Source organism: Gallus gallus, chromosome 7 (genome assembly GCF_016699485.2).
Source record: "Gallus gallus isolate bGalGal1 chromosome 7, bGalGal1.mat.broiler.GRCg7b, whole genome shotgun sequence".
NCBI lineage: Eukaryota > Metazoa > Chordata > Aves > Galliformes > Phasianidae > Gallus > Gallus gallus.
Genome location: NC_052538.1, coordinates 22,932,700 through 22,960,391, shown reverse-complemented (window position 1 = coordinate 22,960,391; position 27,692 = coordinate 22,932,700). Strand labels below are relative to the sequence as shown.

General features: G+C 47.3%; 2 protein-coding genes across 4 annotated transcripts in view; both read left to right on the top strand.

The window, feature by feature from the left end:
- The first annotated feature begins 3,385 nt into the window (after positions 1 to 3,385).
- Positions 3,386 to 6,011, top strand: RPL37A (ribosomal protein L37a). The gene is made up of 4 exons (NM_001079493.3): positions 3,386 to 3,417; positions 3,868 to 3,996; positions 4,924 to 5,006; positions 5,853 to 6,011. Exons 1-4 carry the CDS (start codon positions 3,415 to 3,417, stop codon positions 5,914 to 5,916), a joined length of 279 nt encoding a protein of 92 aa, NP_001072961.1. The 5' UTR covers positions 3,386 to 3,414; the 3' UTR covers positions 5,917 to 6,011.
- A 2,657-nt stretch (positions 6,012 to 8,668) lies between these two features.
- Positions 8,669 to 27,692, top strand: part of IGFBP2 (insulin like growth factor binding protein 2) — a 72,488-nt gene continuing 53,464 nt past the window's right edge. Inside the window, exons 1-2 of one of the 3 annotated variants that reach the window (XM_025152151.2) lie at positions 10,815 to 10,863; positions 12,055 to 12,156. In XM_025152151.2, the coding sequence (XP_025007919.1) occupies positions 10,827 to 10,863; positions 12,055 to 12,156 (139 nt within the window). In that variant the 5' untranslated portion in view covers positions 10,815 to 10,826. Of the gene's footprint in view, positions 8,796 to 10,814; positions 10,864 to 12,054; positions 12,157 to 27,692 lie in introns of those variants that run through there. The other 2 variants (XM_025152152.2, XM_025152153.2) reach the window with 2 other exon arrangements.

Sequence of the window (27,692 nt, the reverse complement as noted above, 5' to 3'; positions counted from 1 at the left end):
TGTGTGTGTGTGTGTGTGTATATTTACAGTGGACAGAGGTGATCTAGTGATGCTTCTTTTTGTACTTTCTAAAACACATGAGCTTTCAGAAGGGCATGCCCATGATATTTTGCCTAGAGGTGCATCAGCAGCTACTTCCATAAGGCATTCAGGCTAAGACTTGTTATTCACTCCCTTACACCTATGTACAGTTTACACTGAGAATGTCATAAGCAGCACTGTTGTTTGACATGGAGAATAAACTGCATGTTTTCAATTTGTAATAGTCTCCATCCTACTGCTATTGCTCTGAGCTGCTGAGACCTGGAATCTTAGCATCAGTGCCATCTAAGCGAACCAACTCTTTTGTTCCTTTCAGGGATTTGTGACACAGTCATTATTCCTTGTGAATGCTGTGAATGCTCTGAGTCCACTACACTGCAGTGATGGCTCAGCAAAAATTGTAGAGGCCATTTTTGCTGTGAGCTTGATGTAAAGGCAAATGACTCTATTGATTGTAACTGGTCTTTTCAGGCATCTCTGCATAGTTGTCTTTTCATGGTGTATGTTATTTCCAGTGCGGTGCAATGTAATTCCAAATTCATGTATTTCCCACTTCTGGTCTTTGTACTGGAAGACACTTGGAAGTGGCTTAATGTTATGCTCACCAGGGTGTACATGAGAAGATAAAATTCCATAGGTACCAGCTGACAACAGTTCATAGCCATTATCTTTTGCGAAGGATAGGGAAATAGCAAACTGAAGGCTTATATTTAGGTCCTGGAGGGCAGGAGCTAATGTGCTGTGCAGGGAACACGCTTTGCTCTGTGTAGATACCAGGCAGTGACAAAAAGCCCTCTCTTCCATGGTAGGCCCAAAGGAGGAAAAGGTTTGTGCTACAGGATCAGACCGATAGTAACGGATATTCTTTTCCTGTTTCAAAGGGTTTGATTATTCTATTTTCAGCAAGTGTCGTCATGGAAATGCCTTGCAGGCTGTGTTTGCAGTTGTGCTGGTTAGAGATTTGCTTTTCATTCATGACTAGAAATGGTGCTTTGATGTGTGTGCAAGTGAAGGAGTGTAGGACTGAAGATGGAGTGACTGGCCAACTGTGGGAAATGTGTTGTCTCTAGATTTGAGAGTAAAAGCTAAACATCATTTCTCTTGTTCTGACAACTGGCCAGGAGACAAATACACACTTTAAATGCTTTTAAATGGCTTCTTTCTTGAACATGGGAGTATTTAATCTGTTTCTAGGACACAATCTTTCCACTTGAAGAGAAGGTTGTTCTGAGTAAGGGGTGAGAAATGTTGCCATCTACCTACTGAAAAACAAATGGGAGACATTATTTGTGTAACCATATTGTCATCTCCTATAGAAGTAATTCTCTTCTTTGTAAAGGTACAGCTACTTCAAAACAGTACTTTTTCTGAAATCTGCTGAAAGTGCCCTTGGAGAATTCTGCTTCTCATAAACTCAATTTATCTAACCCATATATTGGATAGTCCCAGCTCTGTTAGAGGAATGCCAGGTGTACTCTTTCTTTGTTAGGACCCATAAAATCTCAGCTGGATTGCTGCAGGATTACAAAGGCTCTTCAAGTACACTTGAAATTTGGTTTATCCATACTGGATGGAAAAGGGGAAAAGAATCTTGAAGGAAAGTGCTTTTAGTCATTACATCAAGGGGTTAGAAAGACTGTGCATGCCTTAGCCCGGTTATACCATTAGTCTGTCATTAATAGGATGAGGTGGTTGGGATGCTGCCAGCAGTCTTAGATGGGGTCTCCAAGGCTTGCTGCTGAGAATTTGTACCAGACAGTGTGCAGGTTGCCAGTGAGACCTACAGGCATTCTCAGGAACATGCAGTGCTTTGGGAACTCTTATATCTGCCCATCAGAGGCACTACAGCTTTTTTTATTATTATTACTATTTTATTTATTTATTTTTGGCATTATCTACATCTCAGTAAAGTGAATGGAAGTTCCATTAAAGAAAATGGAATGTGGCAAGTTCTGTGATACCTGTGGTTTCCTTGGGGCCTACATCCTTCACCTTTTCAGTTGGATGTCTGTTAGGGTGCTTTCCTCTTGTTTTGTTTTCTGTATGTTCTGGGAGCTTTTTAAGGTCAGACTATTTGTGATCCAGTGCAGTCGGGCATCTTGATGCTGCCACAATTCAAACAAGAAGTGCACTGATCAGCCTACTAGACAAGGGAGGGACACTTCTAGGACAACCATAATTATCGTTGTGTGTGTTGGGATACACTCAGACCTTTCAGACTCAAAATTGTAGCATTATTTCTTCTGTACTGGAGCTGAACTTGGAGCATTTTATTGAGGTGACTGGTCCACCTTTCTTTACACCTGTGTCTGTCCTCTCACCTGTGTTACAGAAAGACTTTTCAAGGAAGGATGCCCAACCTGAAACAACAGGTAGTTGAGCAATAAAAAGTAGTAGTTCAATTGCTGTATTGTGAAGCTGGACAGCCAGGGTTGTGCAGAATAGGCCGAGGTGATAGCCAAGACAGGGCTCTGGGAGCTGTGCAGGCTTCTCTGCACCCACCCATCTTCTCAGCCACCTGGAAACACGTTTATTTTGGCAGTGCTGGGACTGGCTGTAGTCTGAGGGAGCTGGGATTTGGCTGTTGGCAGAGCTGCCTGCAGTAATGGGAGGTGAAGGATCTGACTGTACTGTGTTAGAGCAAATCTGAACTGTAGGCACAGGCTGGAGAACAGTGGTAGATCGTCTGTCCTGGATGCGTTGGCTGACAATTCACTCTTAACCAAAATAATCACAAAGCAGCAAGAGGAAATTCTTGTTATTATTCTTTAATGTGCTGGTATTGAAGATGCGTGCTGTGAGTCATCATTATGATGAAGATCTGAAAAGGGCAAATATATTCCTAGGATGTGTGGAATGGGAGTTTGACTCAGCAGAGAGAGATATAAATACTGTTGCCTGGAGCCCCCACTGAGCCCTCGTCTGTCCCACCATCACCCAGCACCACACGCAGAATGGAGCCCCATGGATTGCTCCCTCTATTTCCCTCTTATGCTGTCCTTGCATGGAAGACCATCCAAGTAACCCTCCCAGTATCCATGGAAGACCATTCCCAAGTAACGGCTTGTGCTGCTGCACATCGATTTTATCTGAATCGTGGTTGTAAAGAAATTCCACTTAACGTGCTGTAGGCTGTGTATAATCCCGTTACCACGGGACAGTTTAACAAGAGTCGCAGCTTCGCAGCAGCTTTCCCACCGGGGGAGGGGGGGGGAGAGCGCTGCCGATCATAGAGCTCCGCACCCCCACGGGCAGACAAGCCCACTGTGCGTCACATCCGGTCCCCGCTCGCCAGCTTCCGGCGCGACAGCTCATACTGCGCCTGCGCACAGCAACTTCCTCTCTCTCTCTCTAGCGGCGCCGGGAAGGAAGATGGTGAGCGCAGCCACAGCGCCGCGGCCTATCCGCCTCCATCCGCCCCAAAGGCACTAAGCAGAGGCTGCGAGGCATGGCGAGGGGGCGGCGGAGAGGGGAGGGAACGGGAGAGCCTACGTGCTCGACGGGAAGCCTGGGCGGAGGCCTTGTGTGGGATTCTCTGGGTGGGCCCCATCCCTACGTCGTCCACGGCGGCTGGTGAGGGGAATGGGAGGCCGGGCCCGGTTCGGGGCCGAACGTTAGTCCCGGGAAGGAGACATCTCTGCTCGGGTTTGTCTGTGGCAGAACGTGCCCCTCGTAGTTATGCGAAGAGCACCACGTTTGAGGTGTTGCGAGAAGCCTTGGTCGTCTGCAGCACCAGTTCTGACTGCTGAGCGCCCGTGTCAGGAGCTGCCGAGGAGGGTGTGATGGCGATGAAGTTGCAGCCGGCTGCGTTTTGTCTCCTCACAGGCCAAGCGCACCAAGAAGGTGGGGATTGTGGGTAAATATGGTACCCGTTATGGCGCATCCCTTAGGAAGATGGTGAAAAAGATTGAAATCAGCCAACACGCCAAGTATACCTGCTCCTTCTGCGGCAAGGTGAGGCATCTTGTTCCCTACAACAGTCCTTAAAAATCGCTTTGTCAGTAGTGTTAGAAGTGCAGTCTGTTGCTTCGGGAGTTTTTCTACTGAGGAGACAACTAATTTTGAGAAAACTGTTGTCAATTTGTGGTCACTGTCAGAGTTTCTTGTAAAATAAAAAGGTTTGGTGCGCCTTTCAGGTGAACGCGTGTTAAATGAAAAACGTTTTTCAGTACTCAAATGTACAGTGTTGACAGACTGTATGTTGTTGATGTCTAATAAGAAGACCTAACAATTTATACAGCGTGCATGTTATCCTGGTAATTAAGACATGACGAGCTTTGCTTTTCTCCCATACAGCATACCCAGGGGAGGGAGGGAGGGACCTTGTTCTTCCCCTAGAAAACTTTTGATTGGTTCCTTACATCTATCTGTCTGTGTATAGTGTTACTCTGGATGGGATAGAATTACCAATAAATGATAGTTTTATCAGATCACATATATGATCACAATTCACTTGAATCTGGTTTTTGACAATCTGAGAAGCCCAGCAGCTTGGTTTTTGTCCACACTATCAATACCTGAAAAGTAGGTATCTTTAATTGACTGGAAGCATAAAAAGATGTGTGGTTTGTTTGTTTTTTTTTTAATTTAACATCCTTTGCATGTGAAATGAGAATGTTGGCAATGCCATTTAAGCAGTTGTCTGAATCCCACATAGGTATAGGCAAATCGTCATCTGTGTGAGATGATGAAGACTTCCTCAGGTGAAAGGATTCGAGTACCCCGCAGTCACTCTTTAGATGCTGTTCAAGGGGCTTCCTGTTTGCAGTCATCTTAGAACGTTCAGAGCCAGCATATGATAGCAGTGTTGTGTTGTGTCATTCATCGCACCAGGTGAGAGTAGTGCATTCCTTTCTTTATTTGTTTTTACTTTTATTACAGACCAAAATGAAGAGGAAGGCTGTTGGTATCTGGCACTGTGGGTCCTGCATGAAGACAGTTGCTGGTGGTGCCTGGACTTACAAGTAAGGCCATGAAGTTCCTATCAGTGTCTATCAGCATCTTTTCCCAAACTTGGAATAAATTCAAACAGCTGCAAATGCAGAAACAAATACTTATTTCTAAGTAGTCTTTCTTGTGCCTCTGTTTTAGTAGCATTTCTTACTGGAGATGCAAACTGTAGCTCTCCTGCACAAGGATGAGTTTTTGGCAGCGTTGGAAGGAAAGGAGCAGAGATGATGGCTGGTCCATCCAGCCATTGTCAGAGTGGAATCAACTGTGTGGCTGACATAGCTTGTAATAAATGATGCCTCTGACCTGGGGAGTATTTTTTCTTCCTTGATTCCATTGACTGTAGAAAAATCTTAGTTGTGGAAAGGCACTCTGACATTGGCACTATGAGGTTTAAGCAGCACCTTTTGTGGCAACTGCAGTTGCCGTTTCCATTGAGAGAAACAGATGTAATAGTTAAAAACAGGTTTGCTTAAAACAATGTTTGTGTTTTGTTTTTCTTTTAAAACCATTGAAATATTATAATCCTTATTGTGATGGTGCTCTTGCATATCCCCCCCCACCCCCCCTTTTTGTTTTTTTAATTCCCCTTCATCTCTCCCATTATGGTAGCAGACACCATTACCCACACAGCTGTCGCTAGGAATTGGCTCATGCACTTGCATGAATGGCTGATTTGGGTGAGATGTTGATGTGAAGTTCTGTGCTTCTGTAGACAAGGGCATTGTTACAATGAAAATCAGAGGTTTAGTCTCCTGTTGACAATGCAATCAAGTGATAGCTATTCAAAATTATTAGTGCTTTTTGGTATGGGTTGTTCTGCTCCTACAATGTGCAAATGATTCTGCTTCTTCTTTCAGTACCACCTCTGCAGTGACAGTCAAATCTGCAATCAGAAGACTGAAGGAGCTGAAAGATCAGTAGATGCTACATCCTATTCTCCCTATGAAACATGTTTTTTTCTTTTCCTCCACTGTTAAGATCTGTACCTTTAACAATAAAAGGTGATGTGGAGTGGAGTCAGGTTAAATGTGTCTTTCTTGTACTGTATTTATAGATATAACCATGGAGATATTAGCATTTCTATCCAGTAGTTGAATAGATCTTCATTTCTAGTTAAGCCATTAGAAAGCATTTTTTCTATTCCACTTGATGACATACTCTATTTCTGTTGCTTGAATGCACTGAGGTCTATGTGATGAAAACTTAAACAGCTTAAGAAGACCAGCACAACTTTTTGTGTCCTTCACTCCTGTGCCTTGAGGAACATCATAGAGCAAGTATACTAGTGGGGAAATGGGCAAATGTGAGAGGAGAGTTGAGAGTACAAGACATAGCTCTGCCTTTTCCTGTTGCTGGTTCATGTGCTGCAAGATTGAGACTGGCTTGGAGACACTGAAATGGTACAAGAGCAGCCATCACCCTCTGCTGTCTGGTGCTGTTAATTTTCCAGAGCCAGCTACACGGTGTTTTGTGTTGTGTGCAGGTCTCAAGATGAGCCCATGCAAATGCTGTCATTGGCTTGCTCTTTCTGCTTCTGAGATCTGGCTCTCACGTATGGGCTAGGGAACTTGAACATACACCCTAAATTGCAACATCTTCAGTTTGAGCTGATTCCAAGGGCTGTCAGTCTCAGAGTAAAAGCCGCTGTTTGAGTTAAAGATTGTTTGGAGGCAGTTATTATACTGCAGGTTGAAGATACTGGAACATTTTTTACAGTCAATTTGTCAGGTAAGATTTGATTAGGATTGGGATCACAGGTTTGTTTGTGTCTGTTTTTGGTCACTGCAACACCTTGCAGTAAGGTCAGAAAACACAGTTTGTGGGAAGAACCCTGATAATTGCTGGAGAAACAGTAGTAAATAGACAACACTTGTTGCTTGCTCCAGCCTAAACTTGGAATGATTTGGGGCAGTGATAAACTATGACAATACCATTAATGAACCTGATGTTGTGTTCGGAGCTGGACCTAAATTGGAGCCTGTTCTCGAGCTGTAGTTTGCAGCTTCATGGGAAGGCCTTTGTTGGTAAAACACTTGTGTGCTTGGGGGAGGTTGTTGCTACTGCACAGAAGTGGGGCCAGATGGAGCAGGCGGTGGCCTGGCAGCTCAGGAGCAGCCCAAAGCTTCCTGGCAATGGGAGAAATGCCAGTTGCGTTTTTCAGCAAGGCTGCAGAAGAGGTCTGAAACTCCAGCAGTTCCAGCATGAGGTATTTCTACTGGAGCAAAACTCGGTGGAGATACGAAGCAGTAGCTCATTAACAAGCACGGAGGATATGTCTATGCTACCTCCATCCCCAGGGTGATTACACTGCCGTCCTACCTAAGGTGCAACCCCTGGCGCTGGGAGCAGCGTAGGGTGCAGATAGAAGGCCGGGTACAACCTGTTGTGGTGCTGCGGCCGGCCGGCGGGGGGCGCCCGCGCAGCGGCCTGCTCCTCACGGGGTGCGCGCCCGTCAGAGCTCTGTATTCGAGGAGATCTTCTTCTTTCACCCGTGACTTAAATGCAGTGTGAATTCAGCTATTCCCTTTCAACTCAGGCGCTTTCGTGCGTGTGTGAGACCGAGGCTGCCTGTTAATCCTGGGCTCCTTTAGGTCTCCTTCCCTGCGTTGCTCCCAGGTGCTTCAGGAACAAGATGGACCGATGCATTGAGTGATACACCCTCTCTTGGGAGAATTCTCCTTACCAGGAAAGGGCTGTCTGTATTCACATACTGTTCCAGCTTAGAGCGGCTGCTCATCTCACCTGGATGGTCCCAGCTCCATCTGGAGACACAATGCATCGCTGAGAGCTCATGGCATGTGAGCCTGTCCACAAAATGGACGCAAGGTGAACAGGCAGAAACTCTCAACAGGACAAGAGGTAATGGCCTTAGGTTGCACCAGCGGTGGTTCAGGTTGGATATTAGGAAAAACTTCTCAGAAAGAGTGGTAATGCATTGACACAGGCTGCCCAGGGAGGTGCTGGAGTCACCATACCTGGAAGTGTTCAAGAACCGTAGAGATGTAGCACTGAGGACGTGGTTGGTGGGATGGATTGGGGTTGGACTAGATGGTCCTGATGGTCTTTTCCAACCTTAACGATTCTACCACTCCCAGCTATGCAACATGGGTCACAGCTTTGGGAAAAATGATTCTTCAAAGGATGCTACGAGGTGATACAGCAAGAAATTGTGTGCTTCCAGTTTGTCAGGGTGGCAGGGAACCACGGGCTTGAAAGCAACCCTCGTGCTGTGCAAGTAGGCAGCTGCCATCAGTAACATATTCTTGTTCTGCTTATTTGATCCTTAGCGGACGTCTTCTGAGGCGTGGAGTGTGGCGCAGTTGTGGGTATGCCTCAGGTGCCCTTATTAGATGCCTGGATGCATTCTGAAAATGGCTGCTTAGAAATTGTCTAATTGCTATTCCACATATTCAGAGTGTTGTTTTTTGTGTTTTTTTTTTTCCCCCTCTTGACAAGGCTCTGGCATGCCTTGGATTGCTAAATATACTTTCCTCTTGCAAATTCTTGGCAGGAAACTGTGTACGGAATCACGCCAGGCAGTCTCTTCAAATGTTAACAAGCTCATCGGTGTGGCTTTCCCAGTGCAGAGTTTGTGCCCCTTCCTTTTTTTTTTTTCCTTCAAACATTCCCCCCCCCAAAGGAAAACATAACCCAACCCTTATCCTTTCTGTGCAGTGCTGCTCCAAGCATGTCAACTGTGGCAGCTCTGCCGGAAAGGGTTTCTCTAAAACACTTGTTTGGTGCTCGACAGCCCGGTGTCACTGCTCTGCTCAGCCTCCTGGGACTCCTGGGAGTTGTAGGTATGGATTTTGGGATGCAGCTGAAAAACTGAATCCATTTCCTCTCATCCCTTTCCCCGTCTTTCTCTGCTCTCTGTTCTTAGCAATCTGGACTATATTCCTTGCATGGTAATAGTAGATTTAATGTCTTACTTTCAATAACGTTTTAGCAAATGAATCAGCTTGTGTGCTCCTTTTTTATTTCTCACAGTGCTGTACTGGTGCAGAAGCAGAGTTTGAGCCATTGCCTGTACAAATGCACAGAGCATCAGGCCTGGGCCGAGCATCTTCCTCTGCTTAGGCAAAGGGCAGGGCAGTGCCACTCTAGCATCTCAAACTACAAAAGCAAAGAAAGGGAAAAACCAGCATAGCATCACCCAAACCTCAATGTTTCCCCAGAAGAAATGATTGGAACTGCACTCCTCCGCAGGTCTGCTGCAGTGTGTGCTATCACAGCTGTCCGTCCCCCCTGTGGCAGCAGAGTGAGAGCTGGCCCGGATTTCTTATTTCTATGCAATTGCAGGCATGTTATTGCTAGGTTACACCAGCTAAGGCTTTGGGTTGTACATTTGAAATGTGAATTCTGTAAAAGATTCCCTTTGCTTTGCTCAGCCTCCAACATCCTCTTCTGGCCTTCAGACATCTTGCAGATGTACTTTGGGAGTGTGTTTCTGTTCAGGTTGGGGATGTCAGTCAGACACCCTCATGCTCAGAGTCCTACCTGCAGTTCACAGCAAAGCTGCGTAAGGCAAAGCACAGAAGCTGCTGCAGAGCAGACTGAGTTGTGGGGCCACCAAGCTCGTGTTTGTGCCTCCATGGCCTGGGTTGTGAAGAGAGTGGAAAACCAGGAACAAACTGATGCAGAAGAAGACATATTTGAGATGATGGAAGATGGTGGTCCAGTCCGGGAGAAGATTCTGCCCTTTTCCACTTATGTGTTGCTCAGATATTATAAGAGAAACGTATTGTGCAGCCCTTGGCCACCCTGAGACAAATGTCCTTCAAGTTGCTGCTTTGTTCTCCCCTTCAGGCAATTCTGGAACTGCTCCAGTGCTTTGAAAGCATGAAGAGAGGACCTGATTCCTCCAAATATTATTTCACAGGAGATACTAAGTGGTGGATCAAGAGGGCTGTTGGCTCTATTGCTGAATAAAGCTACTCCGAGTCGCCACTTACTACTGAGCCTCACCTTTGAAGGGAGAAGATCAAACACAGACTGAGATTGTCTCTGATGTCCGATATTTACCAGAGGCAATGGGCACAAACTGAAATGCAAGGTGTTCTGCCTAAGCATCGGGAAGCACTTTGTTGCCATGCAGGTAACAGAGCACTGGCACAGGCTGTGCAGAGAGGCTGTGAAGTGCTTGGAGACCTTCCTGGAGATCTTCAAAACCTGTCTGGGTACAGCCCTGGGCACTCTGGTCTGGGTGTCTCTGCTTGAGCGGATGTTGGAGTAGATGGGTTCAGAGGTCCCTTCCAACTTTAGCCATTCTCTGATTCTGTGAGGCCAATCTGACTGCCTAAAGATAGGATCCTGGTCTCTAACAACAATGCCTGTTTCCGTTCAAGCTGTTGGATGTGTAACTGTTTTTACTCTAATGGATTGAATTTGGGATAAAAAGGAATATTTAAAACCTTAAATGCAGAGCAGACCCATGTCATGAAAGGGAAGAAGGGAAACAAATAAATAAGCCAGGCATTAAAAAAAACTGATTTTAACCTCAGCCTGCTGAAGCTGTATTGTTCTTTGTGCATGGAGAATAAGAAGGAAAAAAAAAAAGCAACTTTTCATAGGCAGAGGTGTTTATTCCAACATGGATCCACCCTGACAAAAATGTTGCATGTATATGGATAGTCCTTATGAACTCCAGGTGAAAATTGTGCTGGTATCTCTCAGAATGAAGAAGGAAATTAGATAGAGGGAGGTGCTAGACCATCAGGAAGCTATGGAAGCATAAAGAAAGTGAGTTGTGACCTGAGCCCATCAGCTACGTGACTGTTGTCAAGCACACTGGCTTGGATTACCATGGAAGCCATACTTAGCAGCTTACGATGATGGAGGCTTTTACAGTGTGGACCTTAGGCAATGGTAAGCCTTTTCACATTGTTTACTTAGAGACTCAAGGCGTTAGATATGGTAGTAGAGCTGCCAGTTGCATTACCTGTCTCTTTATTTCCAAAGGATTGACCAAAGTGGTCAGAGTTGGTAAGTGGGGATAAGGCTACTTCATCTGGTCAATGCACCTTCCTCCCCTTTCCCAATACTCCCATTTTTTCCCTGTGTTCCCACATTATTTGCACTCTCCTGGAGGACGTGAGGTCCTTGAGGCGTGAAACATCTTGTTTGGCTCTGTGGAGATCTGAGCACAGAGGAACTGCCTGCTTCTTTTTACCTCTGTTGTTCACCTGCAGTATGGAGATCACCCTTGAGCCTTTGCGAATATGTTTCCTGAATGTTCCCTGCCATAACTGCAGGAAGAGGGTACATTTGTCAAAGGGAGAACTTGCCGTCACTTGCAGAGAAAGGGGTTATGTGGAAGTGAAAGAGACTCTGGCTTGTGGTTTACCCTAAATCAGCTGCATTTTTAACATTCAGGAGCTAACAAAGATGAAAGACTCCTGGTCAACCTCTCCACTCCCTTGGAAAAAAAAAAAAAAAAAGAATACAAAGACTTGATAAATATTTTGCATTAATACATTCCATTTGTCTTATAAAACAGAGTTTGCAAACTACCAAAGCAGGGAAAATATTTTACATAACTCAGAGTGCAGTGTCTAATAGGTTGCTATGAGCCCGGTTTGAACAACTCTTTCCACAACCCAGAATGTGAAGGAATGCTAAGCTTCACCCAGGCTAGGACCAATCTTGCTCTGTGTGCGTATGCTTTTCTGCTGGCTGGTTGATTTTATTGCAGTGGAAGTGCCGTGCTGGCTGCCTTCTGGTGGGCGGTGTCCAGCAGGTGAGTGGTAGGCCATGGAAAAAAAGATGAAGGCACAAACGTGGCCCAAAAAGTGTTTGTGAGCACAAAACAATGTCCTGTTCTGGGAACTTTGCTATAAAAGGCATGAAAAGCACAGCTGTCTACTATTATTGTTTTGTTATTAATTTTTAAGGGCGATGGTGATTAACCAGTGGGACAGATTCCCTAGGGATGTTTTTCAGTCTGGACTACTGAGAATTTCTGATTCTCAGGGCAAGGACTGAGCACTGGCTGTTCCTGTTCATCTCGACAGGGCCTATAAGATGGTTTGCATCATATGGCTCTTTTTTTTCCATCAGGCTGTACAGTGGTGGTGATCAGTTGCAACATCTACAGGACCCACCGCAGATTTTCCATGCAATATTCAAGCCCACGCTGTTGCTTTTGGCTATCGCTTACAGGTACACAGAACTATGGATTTTTATGGGTGGTAGAGAGGTGGAGGGGGCTGAGGTTGGAGTTCTGGATTCCAGGAAGCTGCATGAGGAGCTTTGCATGCAGAGAGCAGGGTGAACTGCTCCTTGCTGTTGCCCCAAACCATGTTCCTCGAGCAGGGAAAGGGCTCTAATGGTGTGGAACATGTGATTTGCAGAGCTGACATCCCCAGGCTGATATGTGTGGGTATGTTTGCAAACAACAGTCCCAAGACCACTCGGGGTGTAGTCCAAACCAAGCATGGTCTTCTGGTTTTGTGGGCTACTCATCATCGCAGCTGGCCAGGCTTCTTCCACCCTTTTTGTCAGACCTTTGCCATTGTTCTGTTAGGTTAGCAAGTTGGCTTGCAGGGTCTGGAGTAGTTTTTCTGCTCAACTGAAGTACATCTTATGGCTGCCAACTCCTACCCCCTTAAAAATGAACTAGCTTCAAGTTTTCCCTCATATACACTTGCAAGGCTCTCTTTGCAAGGATAAGACAAGAGGTAGCAGCTTTAAGTTCCACCACAGGAGGTTTGGTTTGGATATTAGGAAAAATTCCTTCTCACAGTGTTGAGGAATTGGAACAGGCTGCCCAGGGAAATGGTGGAGTCATATCGCTGGAGGTGTTCAAGAAACATGCAGGAGTGGCACAGAGGGATATGGTTTGGTGGGCACTGTGGTGACGGGTGGATGACTGGACTAGATGATCTTAGTGGTCTTTCCAACCTTAATGATTCTGTGATTTGCCCTAGGCCACCTGTCTCCAGTGAGCCTGGAGGGAAGGGCACAATGAAAGGCTCCCAAGCCTCTGGTGGTGCCAAGGCTGGTCAACTCTGTCAGTTAACCCTGCAGAAAATGAGTTCTGCAGCAGCTCTGGGTGTGCAAGCATGGTGTGGGGCAACTCTGCCACTTTGGACATGCGTGCCAGCAAGATATACCATAGCTAGAGCCACATGAGAAGTGGCCATTCCCTCTTGGGAAAACATCTGAAATAGTGAACTAAGGATTTATCCTGAATTGGGGTGAAAATTTATTTGTGAATCCCAAACAACGTCTCTCGCAGAGCTGTGGGAATGTTGCTATAAAAGGCACGAAAGGCTCGGCTGCCTGTGATTATTGTTTTCTTGTTAATTTTTAACAATGAGGGTAATTACCCACTGGAACAGATTCCCCCCGGGATGTTTGCTGGTCTTCGAGTATTTAAACTATGAGATCCTGGGAGCAGAGACATGTCTAGGGCAAAGTGTACGTACAACACCAAAAACCGCAGTGCCTTCAGCCGTGGCTTGTGCAAACCTACTTTCAATTGCACGGCAGCAGTCTGGGAGGACGCGTGTGGCCAGACACGCTGTCTTAGAGGGGTGTCAGCTCCCGCTGGGGTGGCAGTAAGTCTTGGGAAAACCTGGAGAGCTGGGCAGCCCTGAGCGCCTGGAGTCTTTCTCAATTTCACCAGACTGGTATTTTACAGCAGAATGTCTTCAGTCAGACTGTTTCTAGTGAAGATCAATTAGCATTTGTTTTAACAGAGATTGAGACTCTTAGGAAAGAGTTTCGACAGCTGAAGTATCAGCCCTTGGTCACCAAGGGCTTCTTTTTTCTTTCCCCGTAGGCTGTACGAGTACCTTCTCTTATAGGAGTTGGTTCTGGAGCAAATGGAGACTTGCCACTAAGTTATACTTCTGGGCAGGAAAGCAACACCAAGCTGGTCTGCTGATTTTGTAAAGTGGAGGACAGACCCCCTTGCACTGCATGCAGTCACGCATGCACTCCCTGGCATCTAATTAACAACTTGCAGTTAAGCAGTGGCTACTTCCTTGCATCATTTCAACACGGTTGCCAAGTGGAAAACTGAAAAGCAAGAGAGAGCCAAAACAAAAAAACAGTGGTGATAACAACAGCAACAAAGGTTTAAAGTTCTAGAAAATTTCACTATATGAGGTCAAAATTCCTTGCGTGTTCAGGGTCTGTGCTGTTGGCTGGCAGGCGATGCTGATCAAAATGGCCAGGCCCTTTCTACTGAAAGCCCTGCTCTCCTAAAGCACCTCTTGTTTGACTGGAATTTCTCAGCCCTGCAATGCACAGGTTTCTGGGGAGGGGAAGGATGTGGGGAGAATGTGGGACTGGGTTTGAAGAGATGTCTGAGGAGGGCTTTTGTCATGCTTAAGGAGGTTGCACGTGCTCTGTGGGATGGGGCAAGCAGGGAAAGATGGCAGGGCATTGCTCCTAGAGCAGGGCCAGGAAGAGTATGGGGTGACACAGCTAAGAGATTTGCAGAGCAGAGGGCATCCATACGCGGGCTAACAGCCAAGAGAAACCTGGTCCTAATTTTTCTGGGAATTGAGGAAAGCATTTGTCCATGAGCCTCTCCTCCTCGTTTGCCTGTCAGCAGTTGGAGGCAAGGGCTGTGCTTGCCTTGTTCGTGGCACAGAAGGCTTTCCTCTGGGCTGAGGGGTTTTGGCACAGTGCTGTTGGAAAACAATAACAATAACGTCTCGTGAGTTAGGTTTTCCACTCTTTTATGCTGCTAGCCCTGGGGAAGAGCTGAGGCGTGCAACGCTGTTGGCACAGCCAGAAGTACCACAGCTATCAACAGCTGAATTGAGGAATTGTTTTTTTATGCGTCTTCGTGCTCGAGTTTATGGGAGATGTGAGGGGAAGGGGCCCAAGGGAATGCTGGTGTTAAGAGTGGCTCATAAGCTGTTTCTGCTTTGCTTGCCTTTCCTCTGTCGTCTTCTCTCCGTGGAGGAATCCTGTGGAGGCACATGCTTATAACTTTTCCCAGAAGTCTTCATGAGGTTGGCAGCTCTGGGATCTGTGTGGCTGGAGGCTAGCTGTGTCTACAACACAAAGGCAGCAGTCTCAGAAACATGACCTATAAGAAAAAATCCAAAGGATCTGGACATGTAAATGCTTTTTGACTTTATTTTCTTTAGTATGCAAGAAGTTGCTCTAAGGAGATAGTCTCATCAATTCCCTGTTCCATGGCAGATGTGACAAGCAGTGATATTCCAAACTGCAGCAAGAGAGATATGAGTTAGGGGCTGGTTGGCCTTACTTCGAGTTGGGGTCAGAGCACTTGTGAGAAGTGGCTCTGGTAGAGCTGACATTGGTAGGAGACATGAAAGCAGACTGTCCTCCTAAAGTCCTTCTGGCTTTGACTTTGAAGGACAGCACAGAGCTCTGAGGGGAGCAGGTTGTGCATGCTCCATTCTTGATTGGAGGAGTCCAGGACTTACGGACACCTGTTGTCAGATACCATAGGGAACCTGTGAGGCTGTAAGGTTTCACCAAGAAAAATGCCATTCCGTGTGTTCACCCTCCTGGCTGTGGGTTGTCCAGAGAGGAAAGGAACCAATTCTGTGGGTGACTCATGGCCTCTTTCTAAAAGACCCAATAATGTTGGGTTGAATCATTGTGCAAACACGGGCAGAGTTGTGAACAATACCCAGAAGTATTGGCCTCCTTCCTCTGCTCTCAATTCAGGGTTTTATTACTACATCTAAACCTGTGGCTCACAGTTCTTCGGGAGGTATGTTTAACAGCATGCACGTATCATCAGCCAGATCTCTTCCTCTCTGCCCTGAGTCTTTATGTGTGAAGCAGTGTTGGAGGGACCTGTAGCTTCTTGCATCTTCTTGCTTTTGTGGGATTCCCGTGGGCTGAGCATGACTGAATGGCTGCAGTCCTGGGGATGAGAAATGCCTCACACCCTGCTGGCATGAAAAACGGATTACTGTTCCCCTGCCTAATGTATTTGTTCAGTGCCCATTCCATGAGGCTGCTTCTCGGGCTGTTTTCCTTGCAGGATATGACTGTGTGTGCGTAATTAGCCAAGAAACAATTAGCTTAATGACTTGTGTGTGTCTGAGTTAAGCGCAGCTCCATCTCAGACTGCTGCCTTCCCCCTCACCTTTCTCCTCTTGGCAGATCTCTAATTCTCTGCAGCACAAAATGCTCTGTCATGCTTGTCCCAAGGGGTTGGATGTGGGCAGCATCTCTTGCTGGTCCCCAGCCAAAGAAGCCCTGCTATCACACGTAATTATCTCTTTGACTCATTGCGACTTTTATTGCCCTCTTCCCTCCTTTTCTTTTTCTTTCCCCAAGTTTGATTTGCTCTTTCAAAGCTATTGTTTCCAGCCCTGTGTTCCCAGTGGCTCTGGAGGACTGCAGTGTATCCATGCAAGAATTACTGAGGCGGGCTCTGCGGTCTGTTCAGTGCAAGAGTTCAGACTGAGTGATCGTTTTGGTCTCTTCTGGCTGATTTCTGAGCCGAGGGGTTAGGCACAGGGAGAGAAACATCTGGCCTGCAGGCTGCATTGTGCAGGAGCCTGGTCCAGAAGCAGAGTCGTGCACTGAATTGTAGGTGATTGGTTCATTCTGAGGCCAAGATCTCGGTCACCTCAAGTTGCCCACAGCCACAAGCTAAGCAGTAGCTCAGGTGAGGTGAAGGAAACACTGACTGTTTGGTCTCCTGAACAAATGAAAGGCTCCCGAAAGGCTCTTCTGTCCCTGTTCCTGGCTGGGCCAAAGCATGGTGCTGACTCAGCTAGTTGGCTTTGCCTCTGAGCACAAAAGGATTACGCTTCTAGAGCCACCAGTGTGCAAATACTTGCGGTGACCAGACCTGCACAGTGACATCTAGAAAGAAAGGCAAGATCTGGGCATCTTGTGAGCTTACTGACAGGTAAAAGCATGGTCAGATAGTTCATAGCCCATGGAAGTGGTATTTCCCTTTCCAGTTCCTTCTTCCTTGCCTTCATTCCCAAAGTTTCTTGAAGTCCTCATCTGCAGCTCAATGAGGAGAGACCTGTACTTGGCCCCTTGAAGGGAGCTGAGGGAGGAAGGACCAAGGAGGATTGTTTGCTTTGAGGATTTATCTTTGTGCAGTTTGGGTTTGCAGAGGATCCATCTGTGTTAGAGAAGGTGGTTTGAGATCCAGTCTGGAGCAACAGGAAAATAAGTGACAAGTTTGTGTCTTTTATTTCCTCACCAAATTCCATTTCTGAAGTAGATTTTGGAAAGCATCAGCTTCAGACTAGGTACCAGGAGGAGCAGTCTGAATTAATGTATCTATTTCTGCTTTAAAAATTCTAAAGGTTTATTGTCATTCTGGAAAGCATTGTGACATTTCTCTTATTGTTGAATATACTGTTCCTATTAAAGAGTGTCACTCATTTGACGGAGATATAAATCAAATGCATTCCTTTCACTGATGCAATTAGTGAGCTGAAGGCATGGGGAAATTGTTAAACTGTTGAAGACTGCAAACTGAGGCTTCAAGAGCAATAGCAAATCCCTGGCTATGATGAAAAGTGCAAAGACGTGCCAATACTGTTTAGTTACCTGGTTAGACGATGCAGGTTCCCTTCCTGACAGTTTCAGAAAGACTGACAGGGCAGGAATTTTATATTCACTGGCTCCTGTGGAACCAAACCCATATGAACCCATATCTCATCTGACGCGCCTCTAAATTTCTCACAGGAATTGTTTATGCGAGATGAAAACCAGTCCTTTTTGTGAAACTGAGCGTTTCAACAGGGGATGTCTCTCTGATGAATTTTTTCCTAGATTTTTCATGGGAAAATGACAAAATAAACCCCCAAGGTTATTTTTTTGTCAGAGAAATTTATGGGCCTTTGAAAACTGTGGAAGTTTTGTTTCTTCATCCTAAACCTGAGAAACATACTAAAAGGAGGTCAATGAAAACGACTTCTATTTTATTTTTTTAAAGCAGGGAAGAGCAACAGTATTTTAATACCATTTTTTTCCCCAGCCAGCTTGGCTGCTTTTTCACCAAGCCATTGTAAAAAGCCTCAGAAGAGAATGAAAACCCCATGCTTTGGTCGTACCAAAGCTAGCTGCCTTGTAAGTAAGTCCCATTCAAACAGCCTGGTGATGATGCCACAGTGAAGATGGCCAGACTCCTTCAGCTATCAGCTCCTGTGAACAAGTCTTGGGGTTTGGGACCCAGTGGGATTCCTTGGCACAGCATTTGATCCCAGTTTGCGCACGGGCCCCACATCCCTTCCACATCTCTGGGGGAAAGGAGATGGGAAGCAGGCAGGGAAGCTGCCAGGAGCACATGGAGCAGGGACTGGTTTCTGCTCCTCATCTGCTCCATGCATCTTCCTCCACAGAAAATACTGCCCATCAAAGGGCATTGCTGGAACCACTTCTTGGGTTTCTCCCTGGGCACATGGGTTTGAATTCACTGTTGCTGGCTCTTCTTGCAGGCTCTCTGACCTGCTGAGCAAACTAATCCTACTGTCATATCTTTCCCTCTTCCAGACCTTGAGAACAAACCTCCATTGGAAACTATGGTCATCTTTAAATGGCTAGGGATGTGTCAAAAGCAGGATTTATCCCTTGTTTTCTAATGGACAAAGCAACTTAATCTCTCTTCCTTTAGGATCTTGCACTGAAGTTTCATAAGTCTTCAACAGGGCTAGTTGAGCAAGCATTGATTTTGGTCTCACAGCTGTGATGTTTTGGGCTGTCAATGAGGAACCGATGTCAGATGCACACAAAAACATCCATGCGTATGTAATTTCTTGTTCCACAAATACCATGGGCCAGGGCACGCTGCTGCAGACGGGTTTGCTCCATCAGGCTTAGAGGGATAGAAAGGGTGAAAGGGGTGCCTGGGCTGCAGTGAGCCAGGGATGGAGGCCAGCAGTCCCATGCACAGATCTCCAGGGCTTTAACCTCCAGACCACAGCACTCAGCTCCTTCTGAAAAAGGACAAAGCTGCTCAGCAAAACTGTGGAACTGGGAGGCTTGCGGGCTGAAATGAATCCAAAAGACATATTAGCAGGCATGAGAGGCCTGTGATGAAATAGCTAAGGTATTAATGCAGCCAGAGAGTGGTAATGAATACAAAAAATGCCCACATTTACCCAAGAGGTCCCAAAGGTCTCTTGCCCAGAACATTGTGATCCTAAAGGAATCCTTTTTAAAAAGCTGGGCTGCAGGCCTAGCACTTCAGGAACAAAATCTGGGCTAGTGTGCTCACTCAGCTGCTCTTGGTCACAGACCTCTTGGCTGATGAGACCCTGATGTGAGATTTGTGCTGTTTAAAGAGCATGGATATGATCTCCTGGGGCTTATCACCAAGGTGCTGCTCTGATCCCTGTCAGATGTAAATGTCCCCTTGCTTCTTCTGGATGGCAGGAATCTCTCACTGTACCCTATGACTGTGATGGAGGTACCAAAGCATGAGTCTCTCTTTTCAGATAAGGCTTTGTCATCTGGTCACAGGGAGGATCCTGAATGCTCAGCTATTACCCAGTGATGTATAAAATGTTTTCCAGTACTCTCCTCACCTCTCAGCTGCTGGAGGAAAACCATGGGGTGCAAAACATGAGCCAGCGCAGGCTGAACTTCCACTGCTGTGATTTGACCTGTGCCACTTTTCTTTGTTGGCTTGTCCCAGTAGTTCTTTAGTGCACAGAGGGCCTGAAGATGGCCCATCAGTGCTGAGCAGAGCTGGGCTGCAAGGAGAGGGTGGGTAGTGGGGGCTGAGGAGCACAGACCAAGTGTTGTTGGAGGGCTGAGCATCTCTGGTGCTGGATAAGATACAAACGCCATGGCAGTGAGAAAACCAGTGCAAGTTTGATGGCTCTTCCTCTGAAGTTAATTAAAAACTAGTGCCTACTTGGTCTGGTTTTTGAGGAGCTGAACCTAGCTTTTAGGAGTAATTCAACGCAGTCTTGCAGTTTTTTGACTCGTAGAAGGGAGGCCGTCCCGCTATTGGTGTGGGAAAGTCCCTGAGGCTGTTCCTGGGACTGCACCCACGCTGCTCAGCCCGTGTCTGGCTCTCCTTTAGCCTTTCTATTGTTCTTTTCTCTTGTCTTCTTTTTTAAATGTCCTTTTTTTCCATTCAGGTTGGCCCAGTGAGGAAGAGCTGGTAAGAGGAGGCCTTTTAGCACAATATTAGAGCCACGAAACCCCACCATATTTTTGTTCTTTAGTGCACCTGATATGATAGTCCTTACAGCCGTTCCTTGCTTTAGTCATTTACAAGCCCTGATTTTAGTCCAAAACAAGCTTCCTTGAAATAAAATAATCTCTCTCTGCTCTTCCTGTAGAAGCCAAAAGTATTTTAAGTTGGACTGGACTGAACTGGCCAAGACACAAGGTGGAGAAGAGGCCGGTATGCTGGGGACATTTTAGTAATAAGAGAAAGAATATGAAAGGAAGGATTAAACTTGGTGTTTTATATGTATTTGTTGAGTCAATTTATAAGGTGCCTTTTGCAAAATATTTTGAGCACTGCATGAAAAACCACAAAGCAAAATATTTTAAAAATCTGGACGCAAAGCCAACACGTCCCAGAGTACAGCCAGGCAGCAGAGGAGGACCTGGCACTGGGTGAAGTTGTCTAACCACTGGGCACCAGCAGAAGGACATCTGTATCTGTGGGGCAGGGTAAGGCGTGGGGGAATGGATCTTTTCCCTGCAGCCAGCTAAGAGGGTCACTGCGGGCAGCCCAGTGGAAAGAAGTGGGCCCTACGTGAGGGACAGGGTGGCTCAGGCTGTCATTTCTCCTCCAAGCAGAGACCTGAGGTGAAGGACACACTGAAGATAGGGTGACCTCGTGGAGCCTAGTGGTGACCCATTGCAACCCCAGGTGGTCTACAAGAGTGGGGCTGCTCAACTGGGGAGCGATGCCAACGAGGACAACTGGTGTTCCCCTGGCACTGCTGCCTCTGGCCTGGATTCAGCGAGAGGCCAATTAACAGCCCGTTACAGTGATTTCACCTGGCCACAGCATGAGCACAGATGTTCATGGCGAGGTCTGCATTATGGGAGTTTCTTGCTTGCATTTGAAGGTCAGGACAAGTGTTGATTCTGGCAGGCTGTGGTGCTGAGGGCAGCCTCCAGCTGGGCCTGCAGAGTCTGCTCTAGGCTTAGCCCTGACACAGGGCTGTTGTGTTGCCCAGGCCTTTGGGAAGCATGTGGAACCCCCATGCAAGGAGCACCTTAAGGACTGTGGTTAAGAAGGCTGCTTTGCAGTCATACATAGTTGGGTGAACTCTTGAGTGACTTTAAAGGCAGGCATGTGACAAATATTGAGGATTTGGCTGAAGTACAGACCTCAGGACAAAGCTGGAGGGTCTTTGCTATGTTCCTCCTAAATCTCTTTTAAGGGTGATGAGGGACTGAGAAGGAATCGAGGAGAAAAATGATCCTGCTGAGAGCTATAAACAATTCAGGGCACATTTTTTAGCATCTGTAGCATAGTTAATTTCCTGATGCAACATTTCTTCTGAAAACAGTTTACTGTAATAAAAGTGAAGGAACAACTTGCTTGGGGGAACAACGATGAATCCTCTGTACAGAAGGGCAATAATTAGCTCTGCAGAAGGACCCGGTGTGGCTCAGGCTGGGGGAGATGAGTGAGATCAAGCAAACGTTGTGAACTTGGTGGGTTTCATTACTCCCTTCCCTGCAGTCAACTTCATGCCTCTCTCACGACAAGGAAGAGAGCAAAATGCTTAAAACCCAAGAAAACCAGCTTGTAAAACTACAGCTGTTGGTGGTGAGGCCCCAGATAGGACTAGAGTCTGTTTTTAGACCTAGTTTTTGTCAACTGAGTGAAGCTCAAGTTTACAAAGCATCCCGTTAGTTGGTTGTGACAATTGCTAAAAATAATAAGGCTTTGGGCAATCGCTGCTGGGGAAAGGGGTTTTGGATAGACTTTGAAAGAGGTCTAGGTTCTTTCTGGTTGGCTTTCCCAGTGGGAAGACCAAGGTGAAGTCAGAAATACTCTAAATGTGATCCATTTTACTGACACACGATCTGCTTGTCCACCTGTCTGTCCATCTGTCCTAGTCTTGGAAGAGAGGTGGTATCAGGAATTACGGAGCCCTCCCCTCCTGTTGGGGTCCTGAATGAGAAGCATGGGGCAACTCACACACATGGCAGCACCTCCTGCCTTTCTGTCACATGGTTTTCAGGCATTATTTAGAGACTGCCGTTGCCTTGAGGACTTTGTCAGCTACAAGCAGAGCTTATTTACAGCCTGATTTCTTTAGAAGTATTAGTGTGCCCAAAGCAGAGCGATACTGGTGTGGAAGATGTTAGAATAGGGGCTGATACTTGGCACTGCCACAAAGCATTGCCGCAGGGCCTAGTTTGCATGCAGGAAGATTTGACCTTGAACTTTCTCCTGCAGTTCAAGCCAACATCCTCTACCCCCTAGGCCTGGAAAATGTTCCTCCCCCTTGTTTTAAAAATACATTTGTTATGTCTAATATCTCTGGCCAGGGCAGCGCTACAGACTTTTACCCGCAGAGCTATGTGGGTCAGGGGTGGGGGGTGATGTGATTTCTGAGCAGCTTTTGTTGTGCTCATTGAAGTACCCAGTGCAGCTACACCAGCAGAGCTGTACTTTTCTGAAGACAGCTTACTGCAGGGATGGTGACTTTACTGTTTCAGTGTGCAGTGTGGCCCTGGGCTGACAGTGGCAGCCCCAGGTCAGCTGTGACATCCACGTTGCTGGTTCAAGAGTAGGATCTACGTGGATGGCAGTGAGCTTGCTATCAAGCCTTTCCAGGTGTTTCTCACCACCATTGGTTCTGCTGTGTCAGGAGAAGCTATGTTTTCCCACAGGCCATCATTTAAACCTCGTGTGCAAGCAGGAATCCTTACTGGCTCCTGCACAGCTCTGTGCCCTGACCTGTCCCACGAAATTAGGAGACTGGCCCACAAAAGCTATTGAGACGGGGTTGTTTCTGCAGTAGCTAAATGGCTGGAAGGGTTTGAAAGCTGCATTATGTTCCCACTGTGCCACTGCTTCTCCTCCATTTGCCTCTCCCAGCAGAAGGACGTCCTCAGAGCATGGTGCAGCATGGCACAGGCACCTGGGCAAAGCCAAACGCACTGATCATGTCCCCATGAGCTTGCTGAGAGCTGCCTCCCATCTCTCCCTGTCGTGCTGTATCTACCCACAGCTTCATGCACTTAGAGGTCCAGTCCAGTCAAACCCACAGTGGTTTGGTGCTCCACTGGCCCCTTACTGGTGCTGGGCTTCCCCTGCTGTCTGGTGCCCGCTGGTTATTCTGGTGTGAACACAGCCCTGCCTGCTGGAAGCCTGCTCTCTTTCTGAGCATCATGCAGGAGGAGGCTGGTTGGCATCCATGGGGGGTTTTGCACCGTCGTGCCATTTGCATGGAACCTCTCTCTGCTGGCATTGCTGAGTTCACATGGCACTACAAAGCAGCACTCAGGAAGACAGACTCCCAGATCTTTAGAATTTCAGCTACAAAAACTTGTATCATTGAGAAGCCGAGCAAGTACAAGCAGCACGAGGTTCTTTTTCCAGCGTACCCTCCATCACTTTCTATACCCACTGCAATTTCTCGTTCTGCCGTATCATTATGTGCTTAGTTTTTCCCTTCGTCCTCACCTTGCAGCTACCAATGCATGCAGCCCTGCAGCAATGCAGCACTGCTTACCGGGCTGGGCTCGCCGAGCTTCTGGCATCCGGCAGAGGGCAAGCGAGCTAAGAGAGCATCCCCGTTCCTGCAGTCCCTCCTTCTCTGCTCGCATCAGGCCCATGCTGGCAACCCCAGCCAATTGTCAGGAATGGTCGTTTGGGATCGTTCTGGGCTCCCAGCAGATGAGATTCATTTATCCAGTCATTCCCTCCCTCCCCGCCCCCCCCCCCCCCCTTTTTTTTTTTTGGTTGTGGGAATGTCTTTTATCAGGACAAATTAGTGTATGCATCGTCAAAGTGATTTAACGTGTTGTTAACTCTCAAAAGACTGCAGCAGAGGAGCAGCAGTTGTTATCCGTTTGCTTCCTTTGGAGGGTCAGTGTTGGACTGTACATGCTGCAGGCTGGGAGAGTCGATGGTGCTGAAGGAAATTGTGTTCTCACCTGCAATTAAATTGCAGGTGATGCTTGTTGCATCTCCTGGCTCTTTGAGGCTTTTCTGAAAAATCCCAGTGCCTGCAATGAAGGTAAAAAAGTCTTACTCTGGTTCACAGCTGTTCTGGTAGGTAAAAAGTGAGTAACTTGTCTATTGCCTAAGATAATACTGGATAACTGGATATAAGGAACAAGTATTTTACAATTGGAGTAGTGAAGAATGGGAACAGGTTGCACAGAGGGGTGGTGGATGCCCCATCACTAGAGACATTCAAGGTCAGGCTGGACCGGGCTTTGAGGGCTATAAAAGGGCTGCATTTGCTCTTGGCTGCTCCCACAGCACAGTGTGGCCACAGCAGAGTGCCCACAGGGACAGACTGACCCACGGGAGAGACGGGCACTGGAGAAGGATGGATCAAGCACAGGGCAAGCAGAGGGTTTGCATCTTCTGGCCAGGCACGTATCTCAAAAGTCAGAGTCTTGCATGGGGTTTCACAGAATACCCCTGATTGGAAGGGACCTGTAAGGATCATTGAGTCCAAATCCTTTGGGGAGGTTAACTTGAAGCCTTCATTTTAGAGCTGTGGGTGAAGGAGGAGGACCTGTGCTTACAGATAGCTCTTTTTTTAGTGGAACAGGTCTCATTTGGAGCCCGTGAGAGACAATAAACAGGAAGTCCTGCAATGACATTTTTATGGAGCTGCTTTGCAGAGTGGGGCTGAGCTTAAAATCCAAATTTAGTTTATTTGAGTGGGAGCGGCCTCGTTTTTAATGTCCACTCACTTTTCAAGGCAACACGATGAATTTTGGCTCAGGCAGCTCCCATGTCCACGCAAACCCACGCTCTGGGTCCCTCCTGGTACCTCCCCAAAGGTCCTTTACTCTTCCATGGGTCTATGTTGGCACTCGTCCTTTAAGACCTCAGCTGCACTGTTTTTGTGTGGAGTTAATTAGCAAGCTGTATTCTGCAGCAGAGATGACTTAATTTTAAGGCTTAAGTAGCTTTGTACATCAGGCCATTAAATTTTCCTTGGAAATAAACGCAGGGCTATAAACCTAAAATTGTGCTCTACTGTGGAGTGAGACACCAGAATCTTAAATGAAAGGATAGGAAGAGTTCTGGATAATAACTAACATGTGATAGCAAGTGATGAGGAGGGGCTGCAGGCTGGGTTCGTCCAACCCAAAGACAGAGCCAGAGCTGGTTGTTGTGTTTGACTCTAAAGGGAGGATTCAGAAGAGATGGAGTTAGGCGTACCTTTTGGTGCATTTCCCTTGCCCTAGGAGAGCTCTGTGCTTTGGGTTATGATCTGAATGGTGCCCTGCCAATACAAGGCTGTTCCTTGTATTTTTCCAGTGCTTGTTTTATGTGTCCCACGAGGCAAATGTAGTTACTTCCCCCAGAAGGCTCTGCCTCTAGCAGCTACGGACCAGCAGCTGGAGCTCTTTCTCACTACAAACTTAACACCGCTGTTCCCTTTGCCTTCACCCTTCCCATCAGAGCTCTTTCCACGGGCTCATGTCATCCATCCCAGCTCCTCCTTCCCACAGTGTTGTTACACAAAGCAGCATCTCAGCACGGTGCCTTGGAAAGGGCTGTTTTCTCTCCTGAGCAGAATCTCCGAAGTTGTTATTGCTTTTCCAACAGCAAACACCAAGCAAATGGAAACGTTGGCTGATCCTGCTTGTAAAATTCTTGAGCATCGACGTGTGCTTTGAAATGCTCTCACCCTGCTGCCCTGCCCAAGGGGTACCAGATGCTGGGGGAAGCCTGTCAGCACCAATGTCAGAGGGACCTACGGGTCCCCCCATTTGTCAGATTGGGCCGTGAAGGTCAAGGAGCAGGTCGGGAAGCTCTGTGGCTGGTAGATGTAGGCCATGTGATGGCTCCTATACACCACCAGCAGCTCCTAAAGGATTCATCTCCCTTGCCCTTACCAGGTCCCCTTGCATCAACAATAAACCCAGTACATGCTGAAGTCAGAGACGCTGTGCACACAAATCCCTTCTGCTCTTGTATTGTCATCCCTATGGCCCGAGTCACGGTGCCTGACTGCCCCATGTCAGTATTGAATCCTTTCTGCATCACCTCTTCCTGGCAGCTGCTGGGCCTCAGGCTGCTTCTTACCTTTGAGATTAATGAAGGCATCTTGGAGGGATATCTAGGGATGAGCAAAGGGGTTGGGCTGCTGGGGAATGCAATCACAGCTCAGAGCCACCACCATGGCTCCATGCCCCACACTGATGGGCAGCTTTGGCTTTGCTGATCCCTAGTCAGTGCTGCAGAAATCTGGACAAACCAGCCCAGACCACTCCAAAGCATTCGTAATGACGGGGTCGGGATCACAGATAATGAGTTTAGGGCTGCTCTAAAGACGTGTCAGATAGGATCCAAGTAAAGAGAGTGGCCTATAATTGACCCTTCTGCTGACATCTGCACTGTGCACCTGGGGAGAGCAGTGTGGGGAAGGAGCGGGCCCTGGGGCACATAGTGGATGAGGGTCGGTGGTCATCCCTAGGGCACAGCTGCTCTGCAGACCTCCTCCCCATTGCTCATGGCCAGAGTTGGCCAAACCTCTGGAAGAAAGCAAAAGCTCCAAGGGCCCATCCTCACAGCCTTCCTCCTCGCTGCCTTCCCTTCCTCATCACTGCCGGGCAGCTCAGGGATGCAGGAGGCTCTTTGCAGGGGAAGTGCTTTGTGTCAGCCTCTTCAACGGGAGGCTGCAGAAATACCAGGGCGCTTTTATTCCACTTCCCTCTTTTTTATTTATTTATTTTTCTCCCTTACCCCTGGAGCTACGACCGAGGGCAAGAAAAATGCGGGAGGATGCATTGTTTTCTTTTCCCCCCACCCAGCGCTGTAAAATACCCCTTAATGGTTGGGAGTGGAGGATCTCCGGGCTGGGCCTCCACTTTGTGTTTGCGAGTTTATTTTTCTTAATTCATCCTTGACAAAGGACAGAGCCATAAAAGACCCGACCAGCACGTCTGTGGGAAAAAACGGCCCTGAAAAGGGTCGGAGGAATACAGCCGCATTTACAAACAATCCCGAGGGCGAAAGCCTCTGTGAAATGCGGCTGCAGTTATAAGTCGCCTTTCTAGGAACAAGCCTACATCTGTTTGGCAATGCCATATTTTGTAGGGTAAAATAAACCCTTGAGAACAAACAGGCCAGCTTCTTCAGAGGGGTAAATGCCTGAGAACAGAGCTCGCTTGTTAATCCTAAAACTGTCAGCAGAGACCCGCTGCAGAAATTATAGCCGGGCATGGGCACTCGAGCTGCTTTCTCCTCGCCTCCCCTCAGCACAACAGCTGTAAAACCCTCTTTGTTGTTCTCCTGCGGCCGAGCGGCTCTGCAGAGAGCTCTGCTGGGGCAACAAGCGGTGACACTGGGTGCTAACCGGGAACCTGTCCCTTGCCAGGAGTTATTAATGGCATGGCACAATGGCGTTGCACCAAATGCCTGGCAAAGAACCGGGCTGAAACCCTCCCCTAGGGGAACGACCCCCATCGGCCACCTAAAAAATGCTTTACAATGAGGTTCAGGCTGCCCCTTGTGCTTACAAAGGGAGAAAGGCAGATGTCAGCCCGTGTACCGAGAGTGTGAGGGCATGGCGCTCACCACGGGGAGAAAACCAACGTTGGAT